The sequence below is a fragment of the Anoplopoma fimbria genome, chromosome 5, assembly GCF_027596085.1.
Source record: "Anoplopoma fimbria isolate UVic2021 breed Golden Eagle Sablefish chromosome 5, Afim_UVic_2022, whole genome shotgun sequence".
In the NCBI taxonomy this organism is placed as follows: domain Eukaryota; kingdom Metazoa; phylum Chordata; class Actinopteri; order Perciformes; family Anoplopomatidae; genus Anoplopoma; species Anoplopoma fimbria.
Genome location: NC_072453.1, coordinates 7,608,194 through 7,624,498, shown reverse-complemented (window position 1 = coordinate 7,624,498; position 16,305 = coordinate 7,608,194). Strand labels below are relative to the sequence as shown.

The following is a 16,305-nucleotide window of genomic DNA, read 5'->3' as shown; positions in this document are numbered from 1 at the left end:
TTGAACTAGTATTTTCAATGCTATTCTACTATTAAGGTCACAGTGACCTTCACCTCTGATCTCCAAAATCTAATCGATTGCAGTTTTCTGAGACATCGCATTCACTAGAATGGACCATATACGGACATACATACAACTTAAAAACATAATGCCTCTGGTGATGGCTGTTGCTGCACAGAAGCAAGAGAATAGTGGCGGTGACGGTGACGAAGTCTGATGTTTGCTGGTTATGGCCGACTCTGACTGACGTTACCCTTTACCTTTTAGTTGTTTGGCGAAAATCACTATAACAAACTCTACTAGACAAGTACAAATTGAGAGGGAAAAAAATCCAAGGAACTCTAGGTCCTGAATACAATAAAACGAGAAAAAAACAAAATAAAAGCGGCAAAAAGTTGAAAACAATAAACCTTTGGAGTAATAAAACAAGAAGTGGCGGTGGCCAATCACTTAACCGGCAATACAGGCCTGTACTTCAGCTGTACAACCCAGCCATGATGGAACACAAGACGACACCATCGGGCCGTCGCTTGGTGTCAAACATACCCGCCGCACAACCCTGAGTTTATCGCAGCAAGGCCCGAGGTTAGTCTGAAGGTAGCCAAGTACCATGTGGTTGTTTTTTCATGTCCTCATTGCCAACTCTTATAACAGAATTCTGTTCAGCGATTGGACAGATGTCACATCTTTTTTTGTGATACAAACGCACTCATTTTGAAATGGTCTTTTAGTTTGCAGCTTCAATACATTTCTGAGAAATACTGCTCATCAAGAATCTGATTGCAATAACAGGGAACATCTCCTGAGTTTCTAATGCATAGAGACATATTAAAGTCATGGAAGACCCATTTCTGTTTTCTTCAACTTGACATTTGCAAATTCACAAGTCAACTAACAACTATAACCATTATCACTAACATGGAGTTTAGTGTGGAGTAAATTAGGTTAACGTCATCTATTTTTGTTTCCTGCCTTGATATTGTTTTTTTCTTCTGTCAAAAGGAGGATGCAAAACACGTAGTTTCATTGTTGCAATTGTTTATTAGATAAGTCAATACTTGAAACATCTGTCACTGAACTTACAGCCACAAGCCAGCCACACTGCAATGGCTTTATTATACATTTTTCTATTAGCAATCATAACTTTAAAACAATTTTTGTCCAAAGAAGTTGGCTGTACTGAAATACCATACTAAGCAGTTGCAGTGGGAAGGGCCTGTACTGAAATAACTTACAGCTGTTTCAGCATCAACTGAAAGCGGTTCTGAGTCAAATGGAGAACAGCCCAGAGCCAAGTGTTGAGCACAGAAACCCAGATTGATGTTACTGTTATGGAATGAAGACTAGTTCAGGTGGAGAGACTATAAGCCACACGTTTCAAGCTCAGTAGTTGCTTTGGTGGCCCTGGTGGCCTTGGTATCCTTGGTGGCCTTGATGGCCTTGGTATCCTTGGTGGCCTTGATGGCCTTGGTGGCCTTGGTGGCCTTGATGGCCTTGGTGGCCTTGGTGGTTTTGATGGCCTTGGTAGCCTTGATAGCCTTGATGGCCTTGGTGGCCTTGATAGTTTTGATTTCTGTAGCCGCCTCGATTGTAGCCTCCCTTATTCTGCTGGTAGCCACCTTTCTGATCTGTAAGCACGCAAAGAGGAAAACATAAATATTAAGTGTCAACATGTCAATTTGCATCCAAAGTACAACCTCAGTGTGACTTAACAGCTATTATCAAGCACTATTGGGCCTCAGCACAACATAAGAGAGACGCGTTGGTTCTGACAAAAAGTAGGAAGGAATAAATTAAAAAATTAAAAAATACATTCTATTTTTCTGTAATTTACAAAGCTAGTTATTTATATTATTATTTATATTATTATAAATCTAAATGTGCTCAAGAATTCACATAAAAACAAAATTTAAACATAATTTAAATTGGTGAGGAAATACGACTCTGAATACATACATTCAGATTTATAATGGCATGGAGTGGTGAGTGAGCAGAATATACATTTTGTTAATTACAGCTGACAGTGGCATAATACAAATGTGTGCGTAAAGTCACAAAAAGGTTGAGAAAATGAACATACCTCTGTTGTAAGATTTGTTCTGCTGGTAGCCACCTTTCTGATCTGTAATGCAAAGAAAAGAAAAAAAAGGTTAACATTATTTCCCAATAAGCACTTTTCAACCCATAAAAATGAGAGCAAAGAGAGCATAAGAGTTCCATGAACTTGACCAGGAGACAGCATTCATAGCATTGATGATGTACTTTAATGTAACTTATGTTCATTGACGTAAGCAACATGCAGACATATATGGTATATATTTCATACAGTGAGGCGTGTTATCCAAACTCACCTCTGTTGAAGTATCCTCCATAGACACCGTTCTTGAGGTCGAAGACGCGCTCATTGTTCTCCACCAAGCTGCCAAGTTTCTCAGCCAGCTGCAGGGCCATGTTCTGCAGGGAGGTGGGCTCTGTGCGGTGCATCACCACGGTCTGAGTGGGCTGGTCGAGGGACGCCTGTAGGCAGAAAACATTTAGAACATTAAAAAACTAAAACAATAGGAAAGCTCAGCGACATTCTGTTGCATCTACGATTATTAGGATTCACTCTAGCAGAGCAGAAACTTACCATCAGCTCCTCGTTGATGATCATCTTGCTAATGATGCTGTGAACTGTGGGTATCTCCAACTCAAACATCTCAGACAGGGTCCCCATGCTGGAGGACAGACACACAAATTGTAACGCTATATTTTCCCATATTCCCATAATTCTCATATTGAGATCAAATGGAGCTTTGGTTGATCTTTAATGACTGTGCACTAACACTAGTTGGCATTGCAACAGCTGATTAGAGCGACTTCTGGTCTAAGTTGATACAAACTGAAGCTTCAGCTGAAAGCACACCGGTCTGCACAAACCCAATACTTTAGTAGTGACTGCATTGGCATCATGTGCTCACCTGATGGAGTCGTACACACTGCTGTAGGTGAACAGATAAGTCCTCAGTGACTCTTCTTGGATCTTCCTATAAAGAGGAAACACAATCAGGAAATTCATTGAAAGGAAATTACGTAGGGAAGCACAATCATTGAATTGATATAAAGCAAACTAAGTTTTAATTACCTTAAATGAAAACAGATCATTTTAAATTCAATTTAAGTCACAACAGCAACTTGATAAGATTGAATGATGAACATTTAACAATAAATTAGCTGCAAAGAATGGTGTTTGCTAACCTGACAAGCATCTCGCGTACTCGCTGCGTCTCGGGGAACAGGTCCCACACTTTACTGTTCATCTTCTCATTGATGATGAACGAGTGGCAGGTACGCCAGTCTCCCATCTTCATGGCCTTGCTGGCTGCCACCACATGCTCCCTCATGCTCTCTGGGGGTCCTGGAGGACAAAGAGAGCGACAGTTATCCTCTCTGGTTTTCTCTATGGATTAAACGTTGTGGTGTATTGAGACGTTAGGGAATATGCTGCGTACCCAGTAACGGCTGTCTCTCTCCCACCCTGAGCTGGTGATGGAACTGCTTGCTGATCATCCTGCGGCGGGCATCAAACTCATGGGCGGCCATGTAGGGGATCTCCAGCAACATGGCTGACACCAGGTACACACACTCCAGCAGCTCCAGGTTGATGTGCATGTGGAACGGCACCTGTAAGGGAGGTCAAAGCAATGGTTAGATAATGTCTTCAGTTTGGAAAAAAAGTGGCAGACCAAATCACCCCCCCCCTTGAGCCTGTGGCTGAGTTCTATTACCTAAACATACATTCTCAGAACTAACATGATCTTTGTCATAAGTTTACTGCTCATGTAGGACTTACTTGTCGTCTCTTTTCAATCTTCTCCTGCTCTGCGTTCCTCTCCTGCATGTTCCTCATGAGCAAACCCTGACCCAGGAGCTCCTTGGCTCGGCCAGAGGACTGGATGTCCAGCAGGGCGTTGTGGGCATCTTTAATCATGCCCTGCCTAAACGCGCAGATACCAAGCTGTACCATGGTTCTGTTGTACAGGATCTAGACGAGAGAAAAAAGTGACTTAGACGCAAATCAACATAAGAAAACACCTATGAACCCTAAATGAATGTCTTCTGCCTACCTGTACGGGCGGGTCGGCGTGCTGGATGTTGTCCTGCAGATGGCTCATGAGCATCAGGTCGCGGGCCTGGTACCAGCGCGAATGCAGAGCGTGGTGGTAGATGTGGCAGAGGATGGCGCAGGTACGGATGCGGTCGGTGCGATCTTTGGCGTAGATGAACTTGCAGAGGCGGTCCATGATCACGGCGCTGTCCTCCCCCTCGCTCTCCGCCTGGTCCTGCTCGGACTGAACGGCAGACGGAGAGACACATTTCAGCCAATCACATTCATAAGTCAATTTACAGAGACAGCTGCTCATCTCATGGCGAAACACTGTATACATATAAACACACACATGTAGATACGCTTCAAATTTAAACCCTATAGAAATATTTTCTTAATTTAGGTCGTTACGGTCAGATTAGATCTTTTTCTTGCTAATATAGTAATATAGTATAAGTGTCCTCGTCTCTCACTCAGGCTGTACCACTCTAGTGCTTTCTCACCTTGGTCTCCCCCTGAAGGCCCAGGCTGCGCCGGTGAGCCTTATAGTCAAACTTGTAGTAGGTGTGCATGATTCTGCGTAGGTAGATGCGGCAGATCTCCTCTGTGCTGCCCTTGGTCTCCATGTAGTCGAGCAGCCTGTCGATGATGCCGCAAACGTGTCCCTCGTCTTTCAGATTGTCAACATACTCTGGAGGAAAAAGTGGAGAAGAGAGCAATGAGCAAAAAGCGGTTTGAATAATAACATGACAATAAAAACCTGTGCAATACATTACACATTACACTGTGCAATAATAGTTAAAATAGTTGTTGTTTTTTTCTCTGTCTGTAAATATAATATTTCAGTTATTGTTTTTATTTTTTATTGCTTATTTATAATACTTGTTTTATTTTATTTTTTATTTTTAGCTTGTCTTCTTCTACTATGTCTCTTGTGTGCACTTTACTCTATGCTGTTGTAAGCCTGCAAATTTCCCCGCTGCGGGACTAATAAAGGATTATCTTATCTTATCTTAAAACATCAAGTGATGCAGCAACACACTCCAGGGATCCTTACAACATCAGTTTACAATATTATATGATTTACTTTCACATCTAAAATGAGGTTGAATGATACTCAAAATGATGAATAATACTTGTGTCTTTTTTCTGGTATAGCTCACCTTGGGAGTGGGGATCGGTGTTCTGCATGATCTTGGTGAACTCTTCATCCATCCTCTCTACCAGCGTTAAGATGCACCCACGCACCCTGAATGGCTGTAAACACACAAATAAAGCAATAAATAAATATTCATTTGTATTGCAATGCCATCCTCTCTCTGGGCTAACATGACAACCAAAAGTGTGCAGTTTGTGCAAAAGCATAACTATTTCAGTGTAAGTTTAACTCAAATGACAAAGCTCCATGAATTTAAATAATGCAGACAATCCCCATGACAGAAATTAAAAGTAAAAAACAGAAAACAGGGTACCTGGTCTGAGATGGCCAGACTCTCACTGTCCTCTGCAATGTTCTCCCCGATGAAGATGTCGTTGTGTTCAAACAGGATGTCCAGCAGCTCGTCTATACATTCCAGACACTTCTTCCACATATCAGGCTGAGGACAAACAGAGAAACAAGAGAGGGTCAGAGTCCTGACATTTTTCTGCATTTAAGCATTCAACATTATTTACACATCAAATACCGTAAAAAAAAAGTCAACGTTATTTTTTTTAATCAAAAATCACACACATGGATATTGGGTCTTCAAGGAATTTGAACAACACAAAATAGTTGAACTTTTCCCAGGTATAAACTCCGGATTTAACAGAAATATATAATATATTTAATTTAACAGTTAGAAAGAAACGTCTCCTACCTTCATAAAGGCTGCCAAGTTGGGGTTGTAGTCATAAAGGGAGGCGATGATGTTGAACTTAATCTTGACCAGGATGCCTTGGCCCAAGTTATTCTCAGCAGCGATGTTTGCCAGAGCATGGAGCAGCTCAATCTGGGCCGCCCTATTAGAGGGAGGAAAAAAGGAGAGGGATATGAGATCAGAGAAATAGCCATCATTATATTAGTTACATTATCTTTGAACATTTTCTGCACTGATTTGTACAAGTGTCACTTGTACAAAGCCTTTTTATTCCTTGTGATTTATAACACTTGCAAGGAAAAATATGTGCAAGAGTATGAAAAAGGCTCCTACTTGGCAGTGGCTCTGACATAAAAAATCTCTCTATGCAACTTGTTTGCTGGAGATAATTTCACATGGTACATGCATTACTGCTTTAAAGAGTTTCATTATTATGAATGATACGAGTAGTTATATTTTCTATTGAAGTGGAGCTTTAGTAAGTGATGCTATGTTACCTGTCTGTGCCCTTTTTGCCTCTTGCTTGCAGGATCTCATTCAGCTTCTTCACCACCACTGGTACGTTGATCTCTGTGCCTTTGGCAAACATCTTGGGCTTTTCCTGTCAGATTGAATATAGCACACAACATAAATATTGACTAAAGTTGTTGATTCCGAGACTAAAATGATATTTTCTGGGATTTTGATAATATAAAGAAGAAAAAAATAAAGAAGAAACATTTCCATTTCTTCTTCACCTTTACCATTGGGGCGCCACCTTTGACTTTCTCCCAGCCTCCCTCGACCCCCTCGCCTCCCTCCTCCTCAGCCTCCTCCTCAAGACGCTCTTTTTTCTTGGGTTTCTTTTTCTTCCCGAGCTTCTTTTCACCGGACTTCTCTCCACCCTCCTGGGTCCTGAGGACAGACACAGAGCGTATGGTGGTTAGTATATGTACATGACACTGTCAGAAGGATGGCAACTGCTTGACCTATCAATTATTCATTTTCTTTAAATGTATAATAGGGTACATTTGTTGGCTGCTGTTTGTAAACACACAACACTCAAAGTACACCCTGCGCTCTATCATTGGCTGGGGTTACACTAGCCGACACCCAGAAACATTCAGAACATAGCAAAATCTAAAAGAATATACAGGCAGAGGGCAGGGTCTCTGCAGATACAGAGGCCACCAAACACTTAGTAGTGTGGGTCAAGGGTGATGATTTAAAGGTAACATTATCGTTTATTCCTGCATAATATACTTTTAAATTGTTGATGAATTTCGATGCAAAAAAAGCAAAGACGTGACGTTTTTTCTGCCAGAAAACACAAATAACGTCACAAAGAAAAAGTATCAAGTATCCACGAAGTTTTGCTTTGTACTGCTGTGTCCCTTTTTGTTCATCAAAAAAAAAGACAAATACTTTCTGTTGCAAACAAAAAACAAACGATTGCAAAGAGGAAGACTCACTTCTTGAGGAAGACCACAGCCAGGGAAGCGCTCTTTCCCTCCCCATCATCGGAGCTCTCACTGCCACTGTCTACAGTGTCTGACCCCCAGTCCTCATCATCGTCATCATCACTAGAAGAAGACTCATCCTGTCAAGGGAGAAAAACCCCAGCACATTAGAATCAGGTATTTTGCAGCAGGTTGCTCAGTGTTCCTACTATGTAGCACATTCTATTTGGCTTGCTGGCCTCTCACCCCGGATCCTTTAGCAGACTTGAGGAACTTGCTGGCCTCTGGGGCCACCTCAGGCTTTTTCTTTAGGAAGGCCTTGGCTGAAACTCCATCTTCTCCTTCCTCTCCCTCACTATCAGAAGATGAGCCTTGAAAAACAAAAATCAGGAAGAATTTTAGAATTGACGCTCACATGTATTAAATATAATCATAATGAGTTCTTAACATTCAAATGCTCACCTGTGATACAGGCATACTTGTTTAATGTTTGCAACAGCATTAAGCACAGAATGAAAAAAAGGCTGATATATAACAAATTCAAGATACGTTTTTTTGGGGGGTTAAATAAAGATTTCTCTCAGTGACTTTTTCACAAACACCTTTTCCACATTTGTAAATATAATGGTTTGTAAAACTATTTACAAATGAATGAATTCTTCTGTTTGTGATCAAATACAATCGTGATTCATAAAACTGTAATCATTTTTAAACACAACAGTGAAAACAGGTAGGACGATTTACTTAAATATTTGTAGTTTATGCAATGATTTATGGAAGCGGTGCTACAGGACCCGGAAGGGCATCAAACCTTTTCTGTACGTTAACAGCATTTTGTGATTTAAAAATAAACACCTGCACAAACAACAAGCTTACCAGAATCTCCTGCCTCCTTCTCCTCCTCTTCATCAGCAGACTCCTGTGGATTCTAATAGAGAGAAAAAGATAAAGAGATTTTACTTCTACCTTCTACACACATAGATGCTACACAGTACAGCCACAGTCTGATAGGTGGCCACAGAGTAGCTTGGCCAGCATCTATGTGGTGACAATGCATGATAGGCAAGTGCTCCTCTTTCACTTTATCACACACAGATGCGTGTTACACCTTTAAAAAGCCCCCCACCTACAACTTAAATCTAGAAGTGTAGTTAAAATCTACAGCAAAAGTTTCTGTATGTTTTGAACCACAGTACCACTGACATAAAGTTTCCTTATTTACCTCCTTGTATGCAGCGATTTCTGTTTCGTAATCTCTGTTGTACTTGCGGATCTTCTGACGAAGTGTACTGAGGGCTTTCGCGTTGTTTTTGTTCATCTTCTTCTTGCCCTCTTTGTCCTCCCAAAGCTGGAAAGAAAAGAAGGTTGATTATTTCTATTCCACTGGAAAAGTGGGAGCTTGGATATTAATTATGTCCAACTGCAATAACCAAGGTTAACAGACTTTGTTTGCTGCAGGCAAACAAAAAAAATATTGTTAAATTACATCTGGGTGTTTTTTGAGTTGTGGTTTAGTTTTGAGCCACTGACCTGGTTCAGGTAGTCCTCCAAGTCGGCCAGAAGACGGATATAGAAAGAGGGAACACCCTCTTTGTCCACTATAGTCTTGCTTTTGAGGAAGGCTCGATATAGCTGATCAAACTCCTCCAGACATTTGGCCATGTCACGAATCTTCATTGCATTTCGGATGGTCTTGATGAGGTTGGTCAACTCCTCAAACCTAAGAGATACAAGAAAAATACAGTCAGAACAATACCTGATAAAAGCATCTGTACAGCTTTTAAGAAATGCTGCTTAAAAAGATACCAGACCAACCTCTTGTCTTTTGCGCTGCGCACCACTCTCTTAGTGTCCTCCTCATCATCACTAAGAAGCAACGACCTGTGAAAACAATACGTGTGTGTGAGAATACTACAAAAAGCTAAATTTGAGTCCTGCTGATAGGATTTAATGTAAGTTGTACTTACTGCTTGAAAGTTGCTCCGGGTGCTTTAGGGGTGATCTCATCAGCGGATGAGGACTCCTCTGACTCGCTGTCAGACCCGGTGGCAAAGAAACGAGACATTGCTGAAGGAAGGGGTCAATCTGTGAAGACACAATTACATATGTGAGGAATGATGATGAAAACATTGCACCTGGTCTGTTAAACATCTGTCTTACATGATATGTCCTGTTTAATTACATTTTAGCTTCCTTTTGTCAGATCTGCATGAAAACTAAATCTCCTAATAAGTGAAGCAATTCGCTGTTCGAGATAAAAAAAAATGGTGTTTTATAAAGATATTTCCAGTTGAGCAGGTACATTTTTCACCTCCAATAACATCTGCTGTGCAACACCCCACATTGGGAAAACAAATGAAGGGGTTTAGGAATAAGTCTGTAAGAGTGACGTCACAATTCAGTTTGTTGATGGTTGCTTGTGTTGCCTCAATGTTGGACAACAGATCGCCCACTGAAGCCTTTGACATCAATTTACTTTTGAAGTAAATTTAACACTGGACCTCTGTGATCTGTACTTGGCTAAGCTATCTCTCGTTGACAGATGGACTACAAGAAGACAACTCAACACTTTAGTTGCAGCTACAACTTTTACATCGTGAGTTTTTTTAGTTTTTTTCAAAACCCAAACACGTATCGTAACCTGTTAAATTAGCGACGTTTACATCTGATAAAACAAGGCGAAAATGAACGTGGCGCGGGCTTGTTGCTAAGCTAACGCTAGCACCAACCGAGAGAGGAGCGGGCCTCCTCGCGTGTGGAGCCGGTTACGGTGAATGACCTAAAGCGAAGAAGAATCACCCGTAATTTAGTCAAATATTGATCCAGACTCACCTACGTCCTTGTGAAAGTTATTCTGGGGTGTGTCTGTCTCCTTTGAATCGTTTTAAAATCCAGTTTTGCGGAGAAACGGCCACAAAAAAAAGCGTGCGACAGCCTTGCTGAGGACTTGCGTCGGGAAAGGAAGTAGGCTTTACGTTACGCTTTACGTTACGTCGCCACCTAGCGGGGGGATGGTCTACGGTTTACGTTACGTCAGGACGACGTTACGTCAGGACGTTACGTCGCCACCGAGCGTAGGGATGGTTACGTTCACCAGACGTGAGACCATCCATCTCATGTGTGGGCCCATGATAAACTCAAATATTTGTGACAAATAAGACAATAATAAACCACAAAACACAATTAACTCTTCAGATAATTCACAGAGTATTTATTTCAAATATCACAGATGATACATGCATACATAAGTAAGAGTAAGAAGTAGAGCCTTAGGTTTTATTTTGTCACAAAAAAATAAATTTTTCAAGATGTGAATTGCTATATTAGAGTGTTTGAACATTGACAGTGAAACGATAGATACACACAGTATCCTCATTTCAGCGTTGTCTGTTAATATTATTATTATATATTATATATGTCATATTTACAGATGCAGTGGAAAAAGGTAATAAAAGGAAATTCATTTCAGTATTCTTCTTCTTCTTGTTTACTTTTCTTCAGCAGCTCTGGGGGAAAAAAATGGATAATTGCATTAATAACAATTTTAAACATGGGACCAAATAAATTTAAAGTGGGATATTGACACATTTATGAGAACAGACCAAAGAAACACCTAAACGAGAAGGTGGAATTTTAAGATTAGAAACTGACTTTTGGGTTGAACAGTATTTAACAATGTTACAGGTATGATATCTCCTTAATAGCAAAACTGTTGCATCCCAACCAGTGAGTTAAACATTTAATTTGCCTAAAAATCCCCAGTTCAGAAGTAATAACAAAACATTGCTCTTCAACATGATCTGATAGGGTACAGAGCTGATGCCACCAAGTTCAACTCTTTCCAAGCCAACCTGGGACAGAGTCCAACCTCACCCATATGACACAATTACTGAGGCAACTATTTGATAATTGCTACGGGAAAAAGTCCCCTGAGGCACTGATATTTCTTTAATTCTTGAACATTTGAGCATGTTGTTTTCAAAGTCGTTATTATTCAACTTTATTAAGATAAACCCACAGTAACTAGACTTACCTTCTTTGAGTCTTTGCATTTCTTCTGATTGCATTTTGAGTTGCTGTTCAAGCATGACACAGTTGGCGCAATCTGCAATACAATTTGAATCATTACATTACTAACGACAAGGAATCTTTTATCTTCTGCTTTTTTATTTTCTGTATATCAGACTTGGGTGAGTCAAGGTGGCTACCTGATGTATAACTTCCCTACATTACTTTTCTCCCCACAGCCAACGCAGTGGCTACTATCCACAGACACCAGTTTGAAGTTACCACTTTATATCACGCCCATGTCTATAATGCATTATAACCTAATAATGCGTTATGATATGCTTATATATGCATATAAAAAATAATCAAAACATTGTTACAAAGCATTTAATCATTTCTCATAAGGTCAAGTATCGTAATATTTCATGACTGCTGGGTACTCAATGCCATTTTTTTAAGGAAGAATCATAATATATTATAATTCCCATAGTTGCAATATATATTGTACATAGTTGTAGTTTTAATATATAAATGTTTGATTTAATTAGTCCCATACGACCTCCGGTGGCCGTGGCTGTCCATTCTCCCAGCTTACCATGGCTTTTTGCTTTGGCTAGCGGTGCTCTATGGCTGGTCGCAGGCTGTTTCAGGGCTCTGGGTCTGCTTAGAGCATCGCAAGATGTTGAGATTTCAGCAGAAGTACTGGCTGCAGCATCTGAAAGCATGTGATAAAGAACAGGTAAGTAACTCACAAAAAAATCCTACAGTCAAGACCATAAAAACCCTCCAGCAAAACAAATTGCATCACAACACTGCTTAAGTGTTCTACATTACAGAACAGTATGGTACAATGACAACCTACCGTCCTTTTTGGTTTTAGCTGGCAAAGCTCTCCTACTGGTTGTGGACTGTTTCAAGGTTTTGGCTCCGTTTGCAGCATCACAGGAAGATATTGAGGCGTCAGTACAGTTGGATGGTACGGGAATATCTGAGGATGAGATAAAATTGCGAGTTTGAATTTAGGAAGCTCAGAAAAGTCAAGGTTTTGAACACCATCATAAAAACAGTTGCACAGTTTTAGTTAAAGGGGTTCACAGTTAGCTATGTAAATACTAACCATACAGGTCTTTAGAATGCTTAAATAAAATAGTTTTTACCCATTCTCTTCCTCTTTGCTATTGGTAAAGCTTCACCTCTAGATAGGGGTTGCTTCTTTGCTTGTGAAGTCTTCGTCACAGGGTTAGTAGTTGCTTGTGGGGGAAAAAACAAACAATTACATTTAAATTCATGGTTATTCATTGTCTTGCTAGCTGTTCCTTTTTGTTTGTTCACTTTTACTCTGTTTATTATTGGAGCTCAGAAATACAACTGTATAAAAACACCATACGTATGTACCCAACTTGAACTTAAATTTACATACATGTATGTTTCTTATTTGTAACTGAATATCAGAATTAACATTTAAAACATAAGGTCTGACCACTGTAGGAGTACCTGTAGGTCTGCGGAGTCTGTTGGTGCTTGATGATGCTGCTGCGTTGCTTCTTGCTGATGGCGGCCTGAGACCTGTTGCAGCTCTCTGGATGCCTGACGGTATGCCACTCAACTGAGGTCTCTGCAAGCCTGAATTGGGTTGCTTCGAACCTAATGTCAGCACAGAGGGGAAGACCGTGTGGATGATGAATATCATCTCCCATTTAGAGGGCATTATACTGTATGCAGCAAAAAGTTAGACTGAAGTTAAGAATGGGTAAAAAACTAAATAAAAAACTAAATGAAACAAAACTAAAAATTGTAACATTAGCGCAATTCTCATTCCGTTCTTCTAATTTTTTACCCTAAAGATGTTTAAAGAATAAAACCGGAGACTACCAAGCCAGTTCAAAAATAGATGCACACTGCCTACCTGTTGTTGAAGCACGCAGCTTGTAAGAGGTTGATATTCCTGTGGTCTTAAAAACACAAGAACAGAGTATTTCATCAACAGACGTCAGTATATGCAATCAATGTTTGTGTGCGGTTGTCTGGTGTTGCTCATGAAAAAAAAGTGGATTTACATGTAACCAACATTGTCAATTGAGTTCATTCGATCCATTTCATAAAACACAATGTGCTGTGAGCATTTTGTACACTTAGTGGTTTACAAAGAGTAATTCAAATCCTATTACCTGGGTTGCATCAGGAGCAGCTGTATTCCTCAGAGCTTCAGCTTGGGTTCTTTGTCTCGTCATGGGCAGGCCTGATGTCAACACATCCAACCCTCCTGGAAGGGTGGAGGCCGGCTTGTGTCTCAACAGCTGGGATGCGGCTCTTGAGTGTGGCAGAAGGGATTTAACAGCTGGATGTGTAAAGAATGTTTTTCGGTCACAGGCGATGTTTGATGGAACATCTGATGGCAACTGACCATCTGGCTTACTGGGACCATCCCCATACAGCTTTTTTTGCACCATTGGGGTTTTGCCCTCCTCTCTTTGAGTGTTTATGTTTACAATTTTACAGGTTGTCATTGGTGTTGAAGTGATCAAAATGTCTGCCCTTAAATCTAGGGTGTCATCCAAATTGAATGTGTTTCCTTTGTTGTTCTCCGTATCCATGTTTTGAGTGTCAGAGAGACCATCTGTCAAAGGAAGACTTGATTGTGATTGATCCTTAGTCTCATGTAGGACAGCTCCAGATGCCACGTCAACAGCTGGATTAACCTCAAACGTGCTCTCAGGGGTGTCAACCATCTTGGTATTAGGTTCTGTACTAGATAATGTCCCATTATTTTCTGGAGGTGGGGCTTCAGAATTTTTTTCTTTAGGGCTACTTGTTGAATCACAAACCTCAAGAGGAGTGGACTTGTCGAAGGTTTTCTGGCGAACGTCACTTGAGCTTGTTTCTGACAGCGTTATTGTGCCATTCTGCTTAACAGCTTTAGTATCAAAGGTGTTGTTTTGGAGGCAAAAGGTTCCAGCACCAGCGTCCCCTAAAAAAGTATTGGCACTGGATTTGTGAAGAGAATGTCTATCGAAAGTTATATTCGGCATATAAGATGTACCGGCCTTCACAGCTGAGAGATTTTCATTAATAACGAGGGACGTTTCAGTGGTGTTCTTAGAGACTGAAGTAGGCCGATCTGTAGCCTCACTCTCTGCTTTGGGGCTGTTTACAATAGAGGTGGGAATATCCAGTGTCGTATTCTGAGGGCAGGGGATTTGAGCGGTGGTGTTTAAATCGGTGGAGGAACTCAACTGGGAGGGCTGGAGAGAATTTAACGTGCTGTTCATAGATGTTTTGGGGCTTGGTTGTGTCTCCTTGCTAGTCAACTCAGCATCCTGGCTGGTAGGCGGCTCTTCATCGTTAGCTTCCACGGTATTCGCAGTCACCAGAGGTTCACCATGAAGCTCCGAGGTGACAGTCTTTGAACTAGTGTTGCACTGCGTATCAGAAGTAGAGAACTGTGATGCAGCACTCTGAACAGACACAACACTCGAGGAGGTCATGTCCTGAGTAACATTAGTCGGTTGAGTATCAAATGTTTCTTCGGCTGACGTTTGAATCTTTTCCATGTTTGATCCAGTGGGCTCCAGTGAAGGCCTACTGTTTTCCAAAATACTCTCATGTGTGTCCTCCATTGAAGATAACTCTCCTACGTGTGACAGCTCTGATTCACGCGTGACCTCCAGGAGAGTAATTTCTGGGAAGAATCGGACATCCAGCCAGCGCACAGGAGCATACATACTCTCAGGGGGATCAATCATCATCTCATCAGGGAATGTACTTGCCGTCCTATTTTGTTTAGAGAGTTCAGAAGAGTCAACTTCAGAATTGTTTTCTTGAGCATCACCACTTGAGCTTGTTTCTGAAAAGGTTTTGGTACCATTCTGTCTAGAGGGTTCAGTATCGAAAGCCTCACTCTCCGCTTTGGGAAGATCCAGGGTCTTTTTCTGAGGGCTGGGTATTTGAGCAGCGGTGTTTAAATCGGTGGAGGGACTCAACTGGGATGGCTGGAGAAAGGTAAACCTGCTCTTTATAGACCCCGCTGTTACAGGTGTTGCAGGAATGCTGCCAGGAAGAGCTGTATCACATGTTACATCAAGGAGGGTAATTTCTGGCAAGAATTCCTCATCCAGCCAGCGCACAGGAGCGTCCGGTCCATTTAGTGACGACATGTTTTCCAGGTGTCCGCTCAGAGCCTCTGTGCCTGTGGATTAAACGCTTCAATTAACACAAAAAAACATTGTTGCTTTTACATTACCAGATCATGTACATTGCGAAAAATGTCACAGCTCTGATATCAAATATAACAAACACAACTTTGCAGGTAGAAGAAACGTTTTATCTTGAGAAGTGACAGTGACGTCAGAGACGCTAAGCTCACATTAGCTCGGTAACGTTAGTTGGTAGGGCGGAAACAACCTTCACCTACCTAACTCAACGGGCACTTCTTGATGAGGGTTTATGTATGTTAAAAGACTTTACATTTCTTTAGATTCGAGTCTTTTGAATTAAACATTTATCTACTAAACAACTGAGTGTCAAAACAACATCGAAAAGTTCATAAAGTCACTCACAACCACTGTAGCGCCGCTCTGGTTCAAACTACGTCAACCGCTTTCCTTACGCTCATTGGATAATTCTAACCAATCACAGCTGAGGGATTCTTCTTCGTGGGTTTAAGAGAAAGGGATGGCCATTCGATGGGGCAGTACTGCCATCTACCGTCTTTGTAAAACTACATTTTTAAATTATAAATATTAATGTACTTTATTTACCCTGCAAGGTTTAAACAAAAAAAAATAGCTGGTAGTGAATTACCAAATAAATGTAATAATGTAAGCCTCACTTCAAGTACATTTTTATCACAGTGAATTCTGCTCTGTTGTAAATAAAATACTTTGAAAGTCATGTCCAGGAGGCTTTGTGAGCC

At 40.9% G+C, this 16,305-nt stretch overlaps 2 protein-coding genes across 4 annotated transcripts; both read right to left on the bottom strand.

The window, feature by feature from the left end:
* Window positions 1-1,021: 1,021 nt before the first annotated feature.
* On the bottom strand, window positions 1,022-10,367 carry eif3c (eukaryotic translation initiation factor 3, subunit C). Its single transcript, XM_054598713.1, has 23 exons — window positions 10,218-10,367; window positions 9,353-9,470; window positions 9,201-9,266; window positions 8,916-9,105; window positions 8,608-8,733; window positions 8,262-8,313; window positions 7,632-7,756; window positions 7,398-7,525; window positions 6,690-6,840; window positions 6,444-6,547; window positions 5,947-6,088; window positions 5,560-5,685; window positions 5,251-5,344; window positions 4,591-4,778; window positions 4,107-4,331; window positions 3,833-4,024; window positions 3,492-3,663; window positions 3,238-3,397; window positions 2,961-3,026; window positions 2,630-2,717; window positions 2,352-2,517; window positions 2,081-2,122; window positions 1,022-1,628 (listed from the first exon to the last, which is right to left on the bottom strand). The coding sequence occupies exons 2-23, from the start codon at window positions 9,448-9,450 to the stop codon at window positions 1,384-1,386; spliced, it is 2,946 nt and encodes a 981-aa protein (XP_054454688.1). The 5' UTR covers window positions 9,451-9,470; window positions 10,218-10,367; the 3' UTR covers window positions 1,022-1,383.
* Window positions 10,368-10,626: 259 nt separating this feature from the next.
* LOC129091467 (uncharacterized) lies at window positions 10,627-16,015 on the bottom strand. Of its 3 annotated transcripts, none has more exons than XM_054599100.1 (9): window positions 15,950-16,015; window positions 13,562-15,579; window positions 13,300-13,345; window positions 12,888-13,037; window positions 12,551-12,643; window positions 12,256-12,381; window positions 11,989-12,108; window positions 11,419-11,490; window positions 10,627-10,891 (listed from the first exon to the last, which is right to left on the bottom strand). In XM_054599100.1, the coding sequence occupies exons 2-9, from the start codon at window positions 15,545-15,547 to the stop codon at window positions 10,851-10,853; spliced, it is 2,634 nt and encodes an 877-aa protein (XP_054455075.1). In that variant the 5' UTR covers window positions 15,548-15,579; window positions 15,950-16,015; the 3' UTR covers window positions 10,627-10,850. The 3 variants fall into 3 exon arrangements, with proteins under 3 accessions (XP_054455075.1, XP_054455074.1, XP_054455076.1); XM_054599099.1 differs by having other exon boundaries at window positions 15,805-15,972; XM_054599101.1 differs by having other exon boundaries at window positions 12,587-12,643; window positions 15,805-15,972.
* Between the last annotated feature and the right edge of the window lie 290 nt (window positions 16,016-16,305).